Source organism: Paramacrobiotus metropolitanus, unplaced genomic scaffold (assembly GCF_019649055.1).
Source record: "Paramacrobiotus metropolitanus isolate TYO unplaced genomic scaffold, Prichtersi_v1.0 Parri_scaffold0000040, whole genome shotgun sequence".
NCBI classification, from domain to species: Eukaryota; Metazoa; Tardigrada; class Eutardigrada; order Parachela; family Macrobiotidae; genus Paramacrobiotus; species Paramacrobiotus metropolitanus.
In genome coordinates, this window is record NW_026570260.1 from 729577 (window position 1) to 746420 (window position 16844).

Sequence of the window (16844 nt, forward strand, 5' to 3'; positions counted from 1 at the left end):
CGGACGTTGAACTGGAAACGATGCCAGCTGCTTTGTTCGTTGGACTTCCGGCCTTCACCCGAAATTGGCATTGGGTATGCCAGTGCCAGGCGTATCACAATAAACTGGCGCAAGTTTTATACGGTGAACACTGGAGTGGAAATGCAAATTAATGGAACTGGAAATTGGCACCCGCTCTGGTAGCTTGCTTCAGTAATCAGTCGTGCAAAGACTGATAAATGGCGCGTTTTCGTGTTTTATTCGTTTATTGTCGCTTCGATTTTTGAAAACTGCCACAATTTTCTGAAAAAAAATGAGACTTTAGACTAATCGCGAAACTCCGCTATGGTCGTCTTGGACAACAATTTATGCGTTTTATCGTTCTCATAAATTTTTGAGGTTGCTGTTATTGTTGATTGCGGAAGGAATGAATTAGGTGTTGCCGTGTCGGATCAATTTCTGTTTGCAACTTTGCGTAGTTTGCAGTTTGCAGCAAACTGTTTGCTGTTTGCTTTTTCAGTTTCCCTGCACTGCAGTTAAATCATTGTGAGCTGCTAAATCAGGAACTAAATGAGCGTTACCGTGAGCGTTCATAACTTACTGCAGCTTACATTCTGATTGCCTCCGTGTGAAATTTATTGAGGCAACATGCCCCGTACAACTCGCACGCAAGAGAGTGAAGCGAGTTCCTCCCAAGCTACCGCAGGCACCCAGCGCACGCTGCGGGGACGTGTGCGTCCGCAGGAAGCTTCCGATGACGAGGACGCAACGGAGACCGATTCTACTCCGAATGTCGTCCCTACCGCGGCCGTGGAGGTGTCGGAGATTGAGCTGGAATGGATGGAGGAGGGCTGGATGGACCTGCCCCCCATCCCCGTGGCAGGGGGGAGGGCGGCCGCGGAGGAAAACGAGCTGGAGAGCAACGCCACATTACTGGTTACGCTCATTTTGATGTGCCATCACAGCCGCGGCGTCATGACCAATAATCGTGAGTTGCCCACTACACACATCTGTCATGATCTGTGTGCCCAGTATTTTGTATTTTTTTTCTTACTTACGAAGTTACGAGTACAGTACCTGAGTACCAACAGTGTAATTTCATGAGGGGTATTAAAAGCTCTGGTACCAGTATGTTATAGTGTTAGGGTTAGCGAAGTCAGCTGTCAGCATTTAACGAATCGGCGGATTTTTCTAACGTGTTCGTTTCGAAATCATAATGGAGACGTTTTTACAAAGGACATACCAAAAGTTTTTTTGCCTATTTTGCCTGGTTTCCAGTTGATGTGATTCATCAGCGATATATTTTTTGTTGCATAGCCTAATCTCTTACCTATCGAAGAAAAAAATAAATCTAACTGTCGAAGAAGAACGAACCAGACGAAACATTATTTAGACGGTGATGCTTTGGGCAGCCTAACCACTCCCTTTCCAAAAATTCAGTTGTTTTATTGCCACTTCTCTCCCTCTCAACCTTTTTACCTATAATTTCTAATACTGAAAGCTTACTATGCCTTAGCCATTATCGTGATAACGAAACGTTTCTAAACTTTCACAGATTAAAATAATAATTTTATGTCTCCAAGTCATCAAGTTTTTTGATTTTCCTCTTTCTTGCTATCCCGAACTTCGGATCCGTTTCCTCAATAAAAACTTTACCCTCGACCCACTCCAGCGCATAGTAGCCATGATCAAATTTATTGCCAGTTGGTAAACCGCAAATTTTTTTTCTAGATTTTCCATATTTTTGCCATCTGGAGACTGAGAAGTTTCTTTTTTTGACAACTGGTAACTGACAGTTTTAATTCTTTTTTAAAACTGGTAGGGGCTGCCTTTTTTCGTTTTTGATTTACACTGCAAGAGCGAAGAATTCTGAACATAAAAGCGTTTTTTGCTTCTCGGGGAATAAACGAGGAGAATTTTAATAATAGTACAATGCTGCGAGAAGACCAGAAATTAGGCTGCCAGAAGCCGCCAACAGTCTTTGTGGCGAATTCCCCAACCCGGATTGAGCAAAACCTAAATTACAATTTTCATTAATTAGTTAATGAATGACATCAGTAAAAATATGGGTGGAAAGAGTACAGTGAGTTTGTGGGGGAAGATAAAAAATAGAGAAAAAAACTTTTGGTATCCCCTTTGTATTAGAACTACGAAATATAAATTTTATTATTAAAATAAAAATTGCATATAGTCGATATAGATATACTTCCGGTCTTATTAGTTTCCAGTAAACTTCAAAATAGTAGGTGACTTCAGACTTGATGGTTAATTCCACTGAATTTAATTAATTACGTACATTATTACATAGCATTGTTGACACTTGTTATACGCGTTTACGATCCCGAAAACATCGTAATGCTGTAATTATGGAAAACCTTCCGAGAAAATGCTTTTTTGAATGTTTTTTGTATTTCGTGGTGTTATTATGTTGATCGTTTTCACTAGGACTAAAGAACGAATGGCAGAAGCTGTCCAACCGACCGAACGTGGACTTTGAGGCGGTTTTCAAACGTTCGCGTAAACTGTTGCGCGAGGACTTCGGCTTCGTCCTGGCGGAGATCAGCCCCGATCAGCCGGTATTCCCCATGGACAACGCGAACCTGTACCTGGAGGAAGGCGCTCAGGAAAATAAAGGCCTTGCGGAGGACGGGCCGGTTGACACACAGGACACACAAAAGTCCGGCAGACGACGCAAGCATACGGCGATTCATTACATTCTTATCAACAGCACCGATGCCGCTAAATCCTTCCATCGCTGCGGACCTCGGACTCTGTTCAGTGCAGATGCGGTGGAGGAAGTGGAAGCGCTGGGCGCGGCACGACATACATTATTGACCCTGACGCTGCTGTATATTTTCATGGAAGGTGGGCATATTTTGAGTTTTCTTCCAACCCTTGTGATGACTTTGTCTCATTTACCAAGAATAAGCATCACATGCTTCTTGTGTTTAATGACATTTTTTAAATTCATAAATGCAGTTAAAAATCTACGTAGTGGAGGCTGTTGCATCAACAATACAAAATGTTCGACAGAATGAAAGTGATTTATCGTTAAACAAGAATTGAAAATGCGGTAGAGGAAATTTAGCTGATGAAATTTTTCCAATCTCAGCACTATATAGCAGTTCCTATCTCTGTGTAGGTGGAGATGTGCTGTCTGATTTAATCTGGAATTTTCTGAAGCCCTTCGGATTCGACGTAGACCTGGTTCACCCTCATCTGGGGAAACTGAAGGATTTACTCCAGAGGGATTTTGTCAAACAGGAGTACCTGCTGCAGGCGTCGCGCCCAAACGCCGGCGGTGAGCAGAATTACTACCGATGGGGCGCCCGGGCCGATCTGGAATTCAGTCGACTGGCCATGCTGGACTTGTACGCTACGTATACATACTTTGCACAAGTTTACTGTATATTGTAACTTATCAAAGCTAATAATATAAGATTTTATCGCCATTAAATGCCGTTTATCTGTTGCTTTACTCGACTTTTGAACATTTGCTTACAGTTTGTACCCCTTTTGAATGTTACTATGCTCCTAGTTACTATCTGCAAGAATTGTTTTAATTCGAATAATGATTGACTAAATTACGTTTCGGTTCTATTAGGTGCGGACGGATCTTCGGTGTGGATGCGGACAATGTCTCGTTCGGTGAGCGCTATAACAAAGCCACCGTGACAGAAAAGCAGCGTCGGGCCCGGATTGCTGCTGCCCTGGAACGTTGAAAACTTCATGTGCCTTTATTTTTAATTTTGATCTTCTTGAATTTTTAAGCGATGGTGCATTTCTTCAGTTTATTCCTAAAACATCGTTAGTATATTCATGATGTCTTTTTATTGTGTTGAATTTCCCTGTCAGATAGAACTTTATTCTGCCGCTATTTGTGGAAGCGGTTGCTTGAGTGACTCCGTGATGTCAACAAAATCCGCTTTTTTCTCCTGATTGTCCTGTTGTGTCTGAGGCTTGAGAAGAATCTTGATGGGACGTGGTTCGCATAAGCATTCACCGGCATCATTTTGCAGGGAGAGCGAAGTGTCGGCGGTCAGCCGCACACAGCACTGCCGATTCAGGAGGTGACGCTCATATGCCGCGGCCAACGGGTTAATGACACTGCGCTCGATCTCGTGACGGATACTACGCGCTCCTGTAGCACATAGTATTAGAAAATAAAAGGCTTTGGGGAACCGTTAAACTGACGTGAACGATAAAAAACTGGAAAATTGTTTTGTAATCAAATGAGAAAAGAAAACAATCGTTTAATAAAATACCATAGTGGATGTTGTAGCCATCCGCGATGGCTTCGACTAAACCGGCATCCCATTCTAACTGAACGTCGTGTTTTCGCCGGGCGCGATCTTTCCAAAAGGTCAGATCTTTGTCGACCAACTGCAGGAGTTCCCCGTGCGAGAACGGCACAAAATACACGATCTCGTTGATGCGGCCAAGAAATTCATCGCGCCGAAAGTGACGTTTTAGTTTCGGTTCCACCACTTCGTCCTTGAATTTCCGGGGAAAGTGAATGACCTCGGAGGACGGCCGGAGATCACTGGCTGCGCCTATCAGTAAGTAAGGATGAATGCACAACATAAAATACTGCAATATTTTAAGCGGTAATAAACAGTAATATGTTCATAAGCAGCATATAGGTAAGCGGAAGGGAGCAGTTCAACTGGCGAGACAATTTGACAAAAAAATTAAGTTCGGGTGAAAGTAATAACCAACCGCGCATTGCCTGGTCTTCCTGGCGCATCCTCACCGCGAATTCGGCAATCTCATCGGTGGCCAGATTGCTCGTCATAATGAAAATAGCCTCCTTGCACTCCACCGTCTTGCCGCGGCCATCGGTCAGGCGACCTTCGTCGAACAGCTGCAGCAACACTGTCAGAACATCCGGATGCGCCTTGTCCACTTCGTCGAACAGGACCACCGCCCCCGGGCTTTCCTTCAGTTTCTGCGTTAGCTGTCCGCCCTGTTCGTGACCCAGATAGCCCGGCGGTGAACCGATCAGCTTGGACACCTCTACGGACAGTCGAACACGCTCGCGTTAACTGCAACCTACGTTTCGCTGTATATAGTATTTTTTAAAAACTCTGGGCAAATCATTTTTCACATGCTAATAAATTAACAATTTAAAGCTGGTACCGTGCTTTTCTTGATACTCGCTCATGTCCAGTCGAATAAATCCTTTCTTCTGGTCTTTGTTGAGATAGAGCGCGATCTGCTTAGCTAGCTCGGTTTTGCCAATTCCCGAAGAGCCGAGAAATAGCAACACCAATGGGTGATCGTCGTCATACCTGCAAAAGGTTATGTCCAATGACTTCCGCCTCCGCTCGATCAGTATACTACGGCTATTACGATTAACAACAGGAGGATACTACACAAAAGAGCGCTCGATATGAAAAAGATGAAAATAAAACAAAAATCAAAGGATCATCACTTCCTTTGTTATTAAAAAATCATAAAGCTACCATCCGCTTTCGCGCCGGCGTATAGCCGCCGACACAGTGGCGATGGCGGTTTCCTGGCCGACCAGTGTCTGCTTGAGGCGCTCTTCCAGAGGGAATTTGCTGCGCTCCTCCGCCTCACACCGCCGCTGGAACTCCTCTCCTCTAGCCACCGCCTGCTCCAGCATTTCTTTAATCCGCGGTTCCTTGGCGTATTCCAGACAGGTGTGACCTTTCTCGTTTATGATCAGCGGATTGCCGCCCGCTTGCAACAACAACTGCAGCCACAAACATGCACAAATTACTGTAGATGCAATTCGAAGTTAGGTCAGCGGTATAAGAAGCCATTAGCTATAATGACACATAATTATATATATACTCCGTACTCGTAATCTGGAAGCGTAGTCTTCAGATATTACTAACGATAAATCACATTGACAGTAACATGCTTTCAATACGGTGAATGACAATGAATTTTTGCACACCGGATAGCAATTTTCTACAAGTGTCTGTACCAAATAACCACGAAAAAATTTGTAAAAATTCGAGACCGGAAAACACTCCACTGACGATGCTGAATTAGTTAACAAAACACCTACTTACCGTGGTGTGGGCGCACCTGCACAGTCTCCAGATCATCGGCCAGAGCGGCATAATGCAGAGCTGTGCAGCCCTTAAAACTAGCTCGCGTATTCAATCCCCCGCTGAAGTCCTCTTCCCGGATCAGAAGAATCTCCATCGGCTGCGACTTCCGGGCCTCCGATACGGCGTAAACATTGTTGAACTCATCCTGCGCATTGGGATCGGCGCCCGCCTCGAGAAGCAGTCGCGTGGCCGCCGCGTTGCCGTTAGCGGCGCTGACGTGCAGGAAGGTCCAGCCAAGAGGATGCACCGTGTTAATGTTCAGTGTTTCGTCCTGCAGGAGCGCAGCCGTCTCAGGCAGACTGCGTGGTGATTTGCAGCAACGGAAGAGAGCGCATTCGGACGAGGCGGGCAGGGAGGGATCCTTGGGGGCGTTGCCGTTGTTGCGGCTGCTGCTGCAGTGAGCGTAGACGATACCCGAGAAGGCGAGACCATATTTCAAAATTGTCAGCGTCTTCTTCAGTTTCTTGTACCAGCGGCTATCATCTAGGTATGTGCACGCAGGATAACTTTCGACTTTCTCAATAATAAAAAAAACTGCCCGATGTCGCTCAAGTGTTAAAAGCAGGATCAATTTTGTATAATCTTTTGTCCGGTGGTTCCTGATTTCATTTTAGGATAATTTTGTTAACTTGAGGTTATTATACATGATAAAAAAAATTACAAAATCAAGCAAAGTTCAAAAAAGATCGCAAAAAATCACTTAAAAGGACGTAAAATTAAAAGTCAGCTTAGAGGAGTTCTACGATGTAATCATGTAAGCATAAACAAATAAATATGATAATTACATAAAATAATACTGATTTTAGCGAAAATATTCCAGAGATAAATAATTAGAGTAGTTCTTATCTGTAATAACGTTCTTGTTTGCTCTAATGTATTCCAGTATCTGTAATAACGAACCGGTTTCGCCTTTGAGCCGCGGAATGACATGTTTGAAAGCGGATGCATAGCCGCCCCTCGTGAGAAACAATTTGGACACGGGCCGGACAATATGGACCGTGCACAAGCGGAGCCGTTGTTGGTGATGGTGGTAGAAGATCTGCGAACGCATCAACGTAACCACCAGTTTGTCCATAGGCGAAAGTGCGTAAGTCAGAGGTAGAAATATTACAGGTTAACAGGTAGCTGGATGGACTGCATATCGCGGTCAGTCAACTTAAATTCTTTAACTAAATTTATTAATTGTTGCAGGAGCGTGACCCGATCGAGCGTTGCCGACATTTGTCGCTACTTCAAAGCCAATCGGCCGCAGTAAAACTCAGAATATAGAATACCGTGCTACCTATTGAAAATCGTTGTATGTCTTATTAATTTTATGTTCATAAGTTGGCATAGTTTTTAGTACAGTACGAGTTGCAAGGAGATCCACGTGACCGGAGAGTGACCCTGTCCCAGGTCAGTAATATTGATTTGGCGGCGGTAATTGCTGCCCGTTGCCAAGAATCGCACACCTCTGAATTAAGTGCAGATATGTAAGTACATAACTTATAATTAAAAATTCAATGTAAAAGCACAGTACTTACCTTTTACAACAATATCGAGGAATTAATTAGTGTCTAAAAATTGCGACGTCTTCAAACATACGTGCACGTCTACTCCGGGCTACTCGTACATTACACAATATACAATAATTCGAATACTTACGTAATCGATACTTATTTAATTACTGTACTTGTTCAAATATATTTAATAGTCGTAAATATTAAAATCATCAAACTGGAAAGAATTTATCGATTTTTGTTATTCTTTAATTGTATAAAGCTAAATTTGCAGGCGTATTGTTGTTCAAGTGTAATTATAGATCAAGATTAAAGAGAACACAATTTTTAAAAAAAAAGACCTTTTTTGCTGAATTAAGTTTTAATTTATTTTTGAACAAACATGATGATCAAAAAGGATACTTCGAAGTAGCTGTACTTCATTTTAGTTGTCCTGTGAGAGTGAGACCGGAAGCGTCGGTCTCCTTTTCAAACGTAACCGCACCGTCAAGTCGGCAGTTCTTCAGCAGCCTCGAAATGGCTGGAATGTGTTTTTGGATTTCAGTTTTGAATTTTCTTATACTGTTCGTCATTGGACCATTAATATGATCTCTCGGACATTTGACTCGTTTGAAGCACTTTAGAGTTTAGCGCAAAGTTTATATATAGTTGGATGAAATTTGGAACGGTGGAAGATTTCCCAGCGCCGCTGAGAAACATTCTCGTTTTTTGACTTCGAATCGGTTCCAACTGGAAGAAACGTCCGCAACAACCAACAACGACACACAGCGACAGGACTCTTGCGAATCTTACCAGTCTGTTGAAGTCTCTTGGTCCTTCGACTGTATCACTTTCCACGCTCGAATTCCTAAGTTATTATTGTATGCCTGCAGTGTTGCGGGGTCCTCAGCGAAAGAAACGTACAAAGTCTGGAAGAGGTAAATACGGGTTACACCGTTACAGTGCCGTTACACTGTACAGTGCTGTTATTGTGATAAACTTCGATTAGCAGATGCATCAAGTCTGCAAATGCTGACTGTAATACAGTAATACAGTAGGTATTGGCTGACAGGACCGATTTTACAGTTTGTAAAATCAAGGAGCCCAGACGGATATTCCCCGGAGGCTGCATTACCTTGCTCCGTTGTGTTGTTCATTACTGTAACCCGTAGCATAGTCCGACGATGAGCCACACCATCCTGCTGCTGCAGACGACGAGCAATCCGGCCAGTCGGACGTACTGCGACTACGAGACGGAGGATGACTGTCTGGAAGGAATCTGTCGCATCTTCGAGCTGAACCTGCGCAAGTCCATGCCGGGCGAGGGCTCCATCACCTACGACATCCGCGATCTCTACGAGTTCCTCGACCGTCTGGAGGACATCAGCATCATGGTCTCGCAGGCCGCCAACGGCTCCCCGCTCTACATGCCGCGCGGCAAGCAGTTCATCAAGGAGGCCATCTACGAGCTCCTCCTCCGCCATCGCAACAACCCAAACAAATAAACTGAACACCAGGTCAGCTTGATTCTCTACTGGATCAAAACATAATTGCCCTAATTGTTATTTTTATTATTGTTTCGTGCAAAACGTTTTTGCCAGGATTTTTTAAATTTTAAACGGGAGGTGTGTGTTCTGCTGGTGGCATTTTTTAATGCCGAGTTTTTATCCTTGCTTGTTTTTTTTTTAATAAATTGCTTTTGTTTTGCCACAGTTGGTCCACAAACGTTTAACTTATTTATTTTTATATGTACTTTTGTGGGCACGCTTACTTTGCTGCCTTTTCTCTGTATGGATATTCCCATTCTTAGGAAGTGAAGTACAAATTTTACAATTTGCCCGATATCATCGTCATCTCATGGTTGAATCATTTACTGTACTCTGTAATTCAGGTTTTCCTCAGATAATGTTACGCGTCCCTTGTTATATTTTCGCTTTTTTCGCATAATTTTTTTTCTTTCAGTATCCTACAGCTAAAAAAATTTAGTGTACATGTTAGAATGTAAGCTTAAACTTTGTACGAGTATTTTGTTTGTCGTTAGTTGTGTGCAAACGAGTACAATACATTTTCGAGATAGATCTGACTAGTTTGTGGTATTTGTATTTGTACTTTTCGCAGACCTAAACCAATGCGGGAGATCGCTGGATGGATGCGAATGGAATCGTGGGCTGATCTGTTTGATGAGGCGTAACCAATTCTTTTTTATCTTGTTTATTTAAGATGCTTTTCTACTTGCATTGACGATCTGCATTGCGATATTGTTCAAAGTTCAACACTACTGGAGCAACCCGAATAATAAGGATTCTGGCGACGAGCGCCTAAAAGCTAAAACGCTCTGATTGCCAGTAAGAACGAACAAATCGAAGTAAAGCAAAATATTAAAACCTAACACTGTGAAACTGTTTACGGGCAGGTCTTGTGATTCCTACATCGACTGTAAATCGTAATAAGTTGTGAACTGTGAAATTTCTCTCTTGCGAATTCATACTAATAAGTCAGTCTTAGTAACAACCAAATTACGCAAACAATAGCAAAATACAACAAAAGTGAGATGCAGTAGGTAGATATCGGTATTAAGTATTATGTGTTAATTATTTACTTAATGTTTTTGAATAGGTATTTAGGATTAGTACCGATTTTAAACGATTGTAAGGAAGGAGCAACCATTAGGCAAGGCTGCAAAGTTGCGCACTTGGAACATGCACTTGTAAGTTGTAATGCGGTAATAGTCGGAGCATCGGTTATGTTGAACGAATTGTTTTATGGAGTTAACACGAGATTTCCCCATCAATTTCCTTTTCTGTCCGATCGCTTTATACAGCATATGAAAATAGCCATTGATTTTTTTATTGCTCTAGCGTAAACGTTTACTTTCCGTAAATTGTTGGCTGTATGCAAGGCACGCCCATTGTCACTGGCAATCTGAATCGATCAAAGCGCAAATGCTGCTTGTTTCTCTGTTCCATAAATACAATAAACACAACACTGTACAGGAGCTCCTTGCATTGACCAGGATTAATAAGTAAATCAAGTTTATACCGCATTTTTCGGTTTTATCCAACAAGTCGCCCGCATGAGCTACAGGAAATATCTCCTTGCGCCAGATTATGAGCGCCTAATCATTCATGTTCTCCGCGCTTCGATGGCACTTCCGACTGGATAAAACATGATCCGTTGCGGTACACTTCCTTCCGTTTTATCTTCAACATGGAGAAGGGCATCTTTTGATCCGTCGCCAATCGTCCATTCATCAGATGGCACGAAACTAACGGCCACACATTCGACAAGTTAATTGACAAGTTCAGGCGTGCGTTGTTGCATCACACACCCCGTAAGGCTCGTACGTCGCCGTCCTGAGTAAATTTGAATACGCCGGTTTGGCAACAACATTTCGTCACGCAATTGTTCAAATAGCAGGCAAATAAAAACGTTGTTTCTTGGAGATTTAATTGTCCAGTTTCGAGTTAAACTGTTCTGCTAACTTGCTCGCCTGTTGTCGCTTCCCAGGAGCGGCACAACGGCCGGTTGCATAAAAAAGTGCGGTTTGCTGTAAGTAAGTGTCCTATTCACGAACTGGACATCGTCTCTGACTCTCCAGTAATTAACAACACAGATTTATAATTGACTGGCCCGGATTACCATTTACTATGATACCACTGAAAGCGCGTTTGGCCAATCCACAGGACCTGCCGCGCATTCGGATGGACCAGGAACAAATCCTCATGGAGTTTTTCCGGAAAGATAAAAACCCCCAAGTGGCCGATATCAATATTATCGCGGCTGAACTAGGATTGCAGCCGTATCAAATAAGGGTAAGAAATACTAACTAACAATAAGATTTGGACTACTTTCGCGATAAGTACGAGGTTATAGTGCCCGAGCTACAGCACTGAGTCGCAGTCACTGAACAATAAATAAACTGTAAACGGAAGCTTTGTGTAATGTGTAAAATGGTCCCGCAATGGATTTCAATTACATTATAAAACATTATAATTATTAACACAAGCACAACATGTACAGGTCTGCGTTATAATGTAACAGGCGAAACATTAACATTTCTCCATCAACCATCATTCATTTTGTGATAGTATCATACTCGTACCGTTTGGAATTAACTTTCATGGAATATTCTTTCATTTTAATTTTCAGACATGGTACCAACACCAACTGGCGTACTGGCGCTTGTCTCAAGGACTGCCGGCTAATAACCGTAAAGTGTACGACATACCGCAACCACGGACAGATTTCGACGTAGCCGGCAGTGGAAATTACTGGGATCGCTCTAACAAATTCAGCTGACACTTATTCCATACCATTTTTTCAGTATTATTACTTGCATTAATGTTACGATATCACAGTAATTACTTGTTAGTACCGGGGTGTTGATATTTGCCGGCAGGTTCTGGTGATCTGAGATCTCGATCGATGCTAGATTATTCCGCAAACAAAAATCCTAAATCTGTTCGCTAGCATTTTTCTGTTCGCTAACGTACAAATTTTATGAATAGAAGTTATATAGATATTTATATATATAGTTCTGTATTGTGGAACTTCCGTGAATTCAGTTAACGATAAGTAACAGTACATCGCGTACTGTAACTGTCTGTAAATGTACACGAATATCTGGGTACAGTACTACGAGTAGCATACTTTGTGCTGCAATGTTTCCTATATGATTATTTTGCAAACCGCGACAGTTTCAAATGCGAACTGAGCAAACAGGCGAACAGGAAAAAAATAATATAGACACATCGTCGGATATCCAGATTATACTGTACGTTCGAGTGCTTACTGCTTACATTAATTACTGGTGACCCGACAACACAGTAACTACAGAAAGTAAATACTGTACGAGATTATAAAAGTGTGATTATAACACTGCTTCTAGTACTACTCGGGCAAGTGTCAGTTTTAGTCGTATTAGCTAGGGTAGTGGCACATTAATAAATACCCGCGCGGGAAATTACCAGATTACCGTACATGGAATACTATATAGATACGAAGTATAGATATACTCGTATTCTATGCACGTACGAATATAGATAAACTCGTATTCTATTCTATGCACATATTTCTATATATAAATATCTATATAGTTCGACCCGTACTCGTGGTCAATACAATATAGTTCCATTGCCATTAATTTTGCCGGTTTCTTGTGATGTTAAGAGCCGCAACAGCGGCGCTGAAAGGATTTCCGGTAGTGCCAGATGGTAAGTTGACCCAATCATCCCACATTTGGCCGGCTTCCGGCCGGGCGAGACTCCGCAGCCATCCATGCCAGTGCAACGGTTTTATGTAGTGCAGTACAGATTTTTATATAGTACGGTTTTATATAGTAAAGTTTTATTTAGTACTCGTAATATTCTATAAAAAATGTCATATCCATACTCGTATAAAATATATACAACTGTACAGTAAAACCGACCGCCCAGAGCGACAGTTTGGCCGCCAGCCTTTGACACCAATGTAGGCACAGGCGCACAGATGATGGTGAGAAAGCAAAACAGAGCAGATACGAACAGATGACGTCGCAGATTTCGTTCGAAATTTTTGAAGTGCCTTTCGTCATTCCCGAATCCGAGGAGAGCATACTCTCATCCGAGAAGATTTTTTCTAAGCGCTTCAGCCAGTTTGGGCAAGGTGTCACTTGCCAGTAGGAACAAACCTTCAGGTCAGCTTTTTGATTTGATTTGCGATTTGTAGTGTCGGAAAGAAGATGGCTGGTTGTTGTGGCGGCGGCGATGGAATGCAGGCGGTGCGTTCGCCTGCGCAGTGCATGGATGCCCCACGGGAGAAGCTGATGTACGTCTCCTGCATCCAGTCCCCTCAGGGACTCATCGCCGGGCTGGTCAAGGACAAGAAGCCCGATTATCTGGCCACGGTGGATATCGATCCTGCTTCGGCCACGTTTTGTCAGGTTAGGATTTTAGGTTCTAACAATCTAACTCCAAACACTAACAGGCTAACCGTTAGAATTGAATAGGTAATCATCCCCAGTCTTGTTATTGCTGTAGCTTATCATTTATGGTTATGGTCCTGGAAATAACTTCATTTGCTTACTGCAATACGGGCACCACTGCCTAATGCGCTTACAGTACTCGTACAGAACACAAAACGTGACATACACAACTTGTCCGAAAAATAAAAAGTCACTCCATCATACTATCATAGCCATACAGTGTCTCTGTTTTTAAATTAAAATAAGCACGGCACTTATGGGTAGTTTGCAGCTTCCTTGTTATTTTTCATTGAAGTTTTGGTTACAGTTTTAATTACAGTATGTCTAAACAGTTTACGTGTTTGTACTGACTGTGAGCTTAAACTGTTTTACGGCGACCGTATGAAGTGTGCTGGCAGGTTGTGCATCGCTTGTACATGCCGGATGCTGATGATGAGCTGCACCATTTCGGCTGGAATGCCTGCGTCAGCTGCCCCAACACTCCACGCCGTTACATTGTTCTGCCGGGCTTCTTCTCGGGCAACATCCACATTGTGGACGCCACGACGGACCCGTGTCGTCCGCAGTTGATTAAGGTACGCATCTGCGTCTGTTGACATTTTTCTCACAATTTATCCGAATTTTGCGGTAAGGGTTAAACCATTTTCCAGTCAGCACTTCTGTATTGTTTGTGCCTTTAACCATTTTGATGGCATTTTTGCAGTACTATAATGCAGTGTAAATATGTGAAGTAAAAAGATGGCACTGTTACATTGTACTTATCTGACTTCAAATACGCGGCTTGAAATTAGTCGGTTTGTTTAACCACTAATTTCATCCATTAATTTTACCGTGATGATTAACCATTGAACACTACCGGAAAATTAGTGGATGAAATGCTCTGGAAGTAAAAGTTGTAGAACATAAAAAATGGATAGGTAATGCTGAGTTATTGACTGTAAACTCCTGCTGGACTTCGTTTGATTATTTTCTTTGATTGGTGCAGCAAATCAAAGGCAAAGACATCGCGGAGAAGTACAACGTCAGCTATCCGCACACGGTGCACTGCATTCCCAGCGGCGACGTGATGATCCACACTCTGGGAAATGCCCAAGGGGACGCCCGTGGCGCTTTCTACCTGCTGGCCGGGAACACGTTCGAGCCCAAGGGTCTGTGGAACTCCGGGACGGAGGCCATTAAGGGGCATGACTTCTGGTATCAGCCGCGGCATAACATCATGATTTCCACCGAATTTGGAGCGCCCAACAAGTTCACCAAGGGATTCGACATCAAGGACGTTGAAGCCGGTTCGTAAATTAGAGCGGTACTGACGCTGTAAGCCCGTAATTGTACTTCGCCTACTATAACTTTTGGTTTGAATCTAGTTATTTGATTTCCAGATTTAGTTTCCGATTTCAATTTGCAGTTTTACTGAATGCCTGTTCGTTTGTGATCGTGTTTTGATTGTGAAGATTGATGAGCAAGTATTGTTAGGTTAATATGATTTAGCAAAACTGCAAAAGGATTATAAGTACTAACATACCTGGGTAAAGGATTATGTTGGAGTTTATAAAAAAAATCTTCTGCAGGGTATTATGGGTCGAAAATTCATTTTTGGCGGTGGACGGAACGAGAGCTTTTCCAGACCATCGATTTGGGCGACGACGGCCGGATTCCCATGGAGATCCGCTTTGTGCATAATCCGCAGGCTACCGATGCTTACATTGTTACCGCATTGGGTGCTTCCATTTTTCACGTCCGCTTGAACGAGGTGGGCAGCGGTAGTGACATACATTGTGATGTAATGGCTGGGCGGATGCCCAGACGGAAAATTTTGAGAGAGCGATTAATAATGTCTCGTGCCAAGAACTCTGGACTCTTGCTCGTGCTCATCTGTTCTTCGGAGCAAGAAAGTTGCCAAATTAAGATTTCTGACTTCAGAACGACCAAGATGATATTAGTTTTTTATTTAATAATCGGGGCAAGGCAATAGTGTTTGTACTGTTTGCGTTTAGGATAAGAAATGGGAGGCCAAAGCGGCAGTGAAGATCCCACACAAAACCGTTTCCCACTGGGCGCTGCCCTTTGTCCCGGGTAACTGAGCACTAATTGACTATAAATCTATAATTACAATACCTTTGGGTTTGGTCACCTATTCACATACAACAACTTGAAAACTTCCGCGGTACGTGTTCTAATTATTTCTCAATCTCAGCTTTAATTACGGATGCGCTGATTTCCCTGGACGATAAATATCTCTTTGTGACCTGCTATCTTCACGGAGATGTCCGCCAGTACGACATTTCCCAACCGGATCAGCCGCGTCTTGTCTCACAGGTGCGCGGCGGCAATGAAACTTTGTATTTTTGAAATTATAAAAATGTCCTGGTAGATTTTCTCAGATTATAGAACCTGTAAATTGCTGATATTTGAATTTCCTGAAACCTTTCACTGTTAATGCAGATCTTTGTGGGTGGTGTTATCGTGGATGATACTGGTGTCAAAGTGGACCGGGACGAGGAGCTTTCGCATCAGCCGTCGAGAACGGTTATTAAAAACCGCAAAATTCAGTAAGTGATACGCAATGGCAGTGGGTGATTTCACAGTAATGATTGTCGTGGTGTGTAGCGGTGGTCCACATATGATCCAGCTGAGCCGCGACGGAAAACGCTTGTACGTCACTGTGTCCATCATTACGCCGTGGGATGCGCAGTTCTATCCAGACTTAATCAAGTGAGCGGAATATTATTATTGTCGATAACTTGATACTGAATTGTTCTTTTAACGACTTACTGTATCCGTGAGTGTATAAAGTATCTGTTTTATACAATACTTCGTATCTGTACAGACGTAGTTCATATGCTTAGTATGCCATTATTTTTCTGATTTTGTTCTTGTTAAAGACATGGCGGTGTGATGCTGTTGTTGGACGTGACGGACCAGGGGTTGACGCTGAATCCGGACTTTTTGGTGGACTTTGGCAAGGAGCCGGATGGAGCTGTGCGCGGCCACGAAATGCGCTATCCGGGCGGTGACTGCACGTCTGACATCTGGGTGTAGAATTTTAGTTTAGTTTGTTCTTTAGAGTATATATCACTGTTTAATAAAATTCGACTTTCTCGTATTCGACTTTCTCGTATTTTCCGGTGCCGGAAGTTGTTAGTTTTGGGGTGGGTATTCGGTGGGCGCGTGATTTCCAAATCCGCGCAATAATCGAGAAACGTATGGGCTGTGTTTTGGATTCTGATTATTATTATTAAACTTGTCGTAACTATGAGTGGTGTCAAAAATCAGTCATGAAAGAAAACTCGATTTCTGTCTGTGATTCTGTGTGCATTGTGACTGTGTTCCGAACTTCCG

At 42.9% G+C, this 16844-nt stretch overlaps 5 protein-coding genes across 6 annotated transcripts; 4 read left to right on the forward strand and 1 right to left on the reverse strand.

Moving 5' to 3' along the window:
* Nucleotides 1-223: 223 nt before the first annotated feature.
* LOC129590391 (uncharacterized) lies at nucleotides 224-3912 on the forward strand. The gene is made up of 4 exons (XM_055485593.1): nucleotides 224-967; nucleotides 2425-2844; nucleotides 3122-3350; nucleotides 3584-3912. The coding sequence occupies exons 1-4, from the start codon at nucleotides 628-630 to the stop codon at nucleotides 3699-3701; spliced, it is 1107 nt and encodes a 368-aa protein (XP_055341568.1). The 5' UTR covers nucleotides 224-627; the 3' UTR covers nucleotides 3702-3912.
* On the reverse strand, nucleotides 3684-7421 carry LOC129590390 (caseinolytic peptidase B protein homolog). The gene is made up of 7 exons (XM_055485592.1): nucleotides 6966-7421; nucleotides 6040-6548; nucleotides 5445-5698; nucleotides 5119-5270; nucleotides 4699-4995; nucleotides 4245-4532; nucleotides 3684-4120 (listed from the first exon to the last, which is right to left on the reverse strand). The coding sequence occupies exons 1-7, from the start codon at nucleotides 7138-7140 to the stop codon at nucleotides 3843-3845; spliced, it is 1953 nt and encodes a 650-aa protein (XP_055341567.1). The 5' UTR covers nucleotides 7141-7421; the 3' UTR covers nucleotides 3684-3842.
* Nucleotides 7422-7692: 271 nt separating this feature from the next.
* On the forward strand, nucleotides 7693-9966 carry LOC129590392 (enhancer of rudimentary homolog). Of its 2 annotated transcripts, none has more exons than XM_055485595.1 (3): nucleotides 7693-8481; nucleotides 8616-9060; nucleotides 9662-9966. In XM_055485595.1, exon 2 carries the CDS (start codon nucleotides 8728-8730, stop codon nucleotides 9046-9048), a length of 321 nt encoding a protein of 106 aa, XP_055341570.1. In that variant the 5' UTR covers nucleotides 7693-8481; nucleotides 8616-8727; the 3' UTR covers nucleotides 9049-9060; nucleotides 9662-9966. The 2 variants fall into 2 exon arrangements, with proteins under 2 accessions (XP_055341570.1, XP_055341569.1); XM_055485594.1 differs by having other exon boundaries at nucleotides 7698-8481; nucleotides 8630-9060; nucleotides 9662-9962.
* Nucleotides 9967-10809: 843 nt separating this feature from the next.
* Nucleotides 10810-12223, forward strand: LOC129590393 (homeodomain-only protein-like). The gene is made up of 2 exons (XM_055485596.1): nucleotides 10810-11355; nucleotides 11693-12223. The coding sequence occupies exons 1-2, from the start codon at nucleotides 11191-11193 to the stop codon at nucleotides 11840-11842; spliced, it is 315 nt and encodes a 104-aa protein (XP_055341571.1). The 5' UTR covers nucleotides 10810-11190; the 3' UTR covers nucleotides 11843-12223.
* Nucleotides 12224-13047: 824 nt separating this feature from the next.
* Nucleotides 13048-16761, forward strand: LOC129590409 (methanethiol oxidase-like). Its single transcript, XM_055485617.1, has 9 exons — nucleotides 13048-13463; nucleotides 13904-14080; nucleotides 14491-14791; nucleotides 15074-15255; nucleotides 15500-15578; nucleotides 15700-15821; nucleotides 15948-16054; nucleotides 16113-16217; nucleotides 16388-16761. Exons 1-9 carry the CDS (start codon nucleotides 13263-13265, stop codon nucleotides 16542-16544), a joined length of 1431 nt encoding a protein of 476 aa, XP_055341592.1. The 5' UTR covers nucleotides 13048-13262; the 3' UTR covers nucleotides 16545-16761.
* Nucleotides 16762-16844: the final 83 nt, after the last annotated feature.

Excerpts from the sequence above, each read along its gene's own strand:
- LOC129590393 (XM_055485596.1), top strand. The coding sequence starts at position 11,191 with ATGATACCACTGAAAGCGCGTTTGGCCAATCCACAGGACCTGCCGCGC. Across the intron at positions 11,356-11,692 it reads TGCAGCCGTATCAAATAAGG|ACATGGTACCAACACCAACT; the intron begins GTAAGAAATACT and ends TTTAATTTTCAG.
- LOC129590391 (XM_055485593.1), top strand. The coding sequence starts at position 628 with ATGCCCCGTACAACTCGCACGCAAGAGAGTGAAGCGAGTTCCTCCCAA. Across the intron at positions 2,845-3,121 it reads GCTGTATATTTTCATGGAAG|GTGGAGATGTGCTGTCTGAT; the intron begins GTGGGCATATTT and ends ATCTCTGTGTAG. Across the intron at positions 3,351-3,583 it reads CGACTGGCCATGCTGGACTT|GTGCGGACGGATCTTCGGTG; the intron begins GTACGCTACGTA and ends CGGTTCTATTAG.
- LOC129590390 (XM_055485592.1), bottom strand. The coding sequence starts at position 7,140 with ATGGACAAACTGGTGGTTACGTTGATGCGTTCGCAGATCTTCTACCAC. Across the intron at positions 6,549-6,965 it reads GCGGCTCAAAGGCGAAACCG|ATGATAGCCGCTGGTACAAG; the intron begins GTTCGTTATTAC and ends GCACATACCTAG. Across the intron at positions 4,996-5,118 it reads CGAGTATCAAGAAAAGCACG|AGGTGTCCAAGCTGATCGGT; the intron begins GTACCAGCTTTA and ends GACTGTCCGTAG.
- LOC129590409 (XM_055485617.1), top strand. The coding sequence starts at position 13,263 with ATGGCTGGTTGTTGTGGCGGCGGCGATGGAATGCAGGCGGTGCGTTCG. Across the intron at positions 15,256-15,499 it reads TTCACGTCCGCTTGAACGAG|GATAAGAAATGGGAGGCCAA; the intron begins GTGGGCAGCGGT and ends GTTTGCGTTTAG. Across the intron at positions 15,822-15,947 it reads AGCCGCGTCTTGTCTCACAG|ATCTTTGTGGGTGGTGTTAT; the intron begins GTGCGCGGCGGC and ends CTGTTAATGCAG.
- LOC129590392 (XM_055485595.1), top strand. The coding sequence starts at position 8,728 with ATGAGCCACACCATCCTGCTGCTGCAGACGACGAGCAATCCGGCCAGT.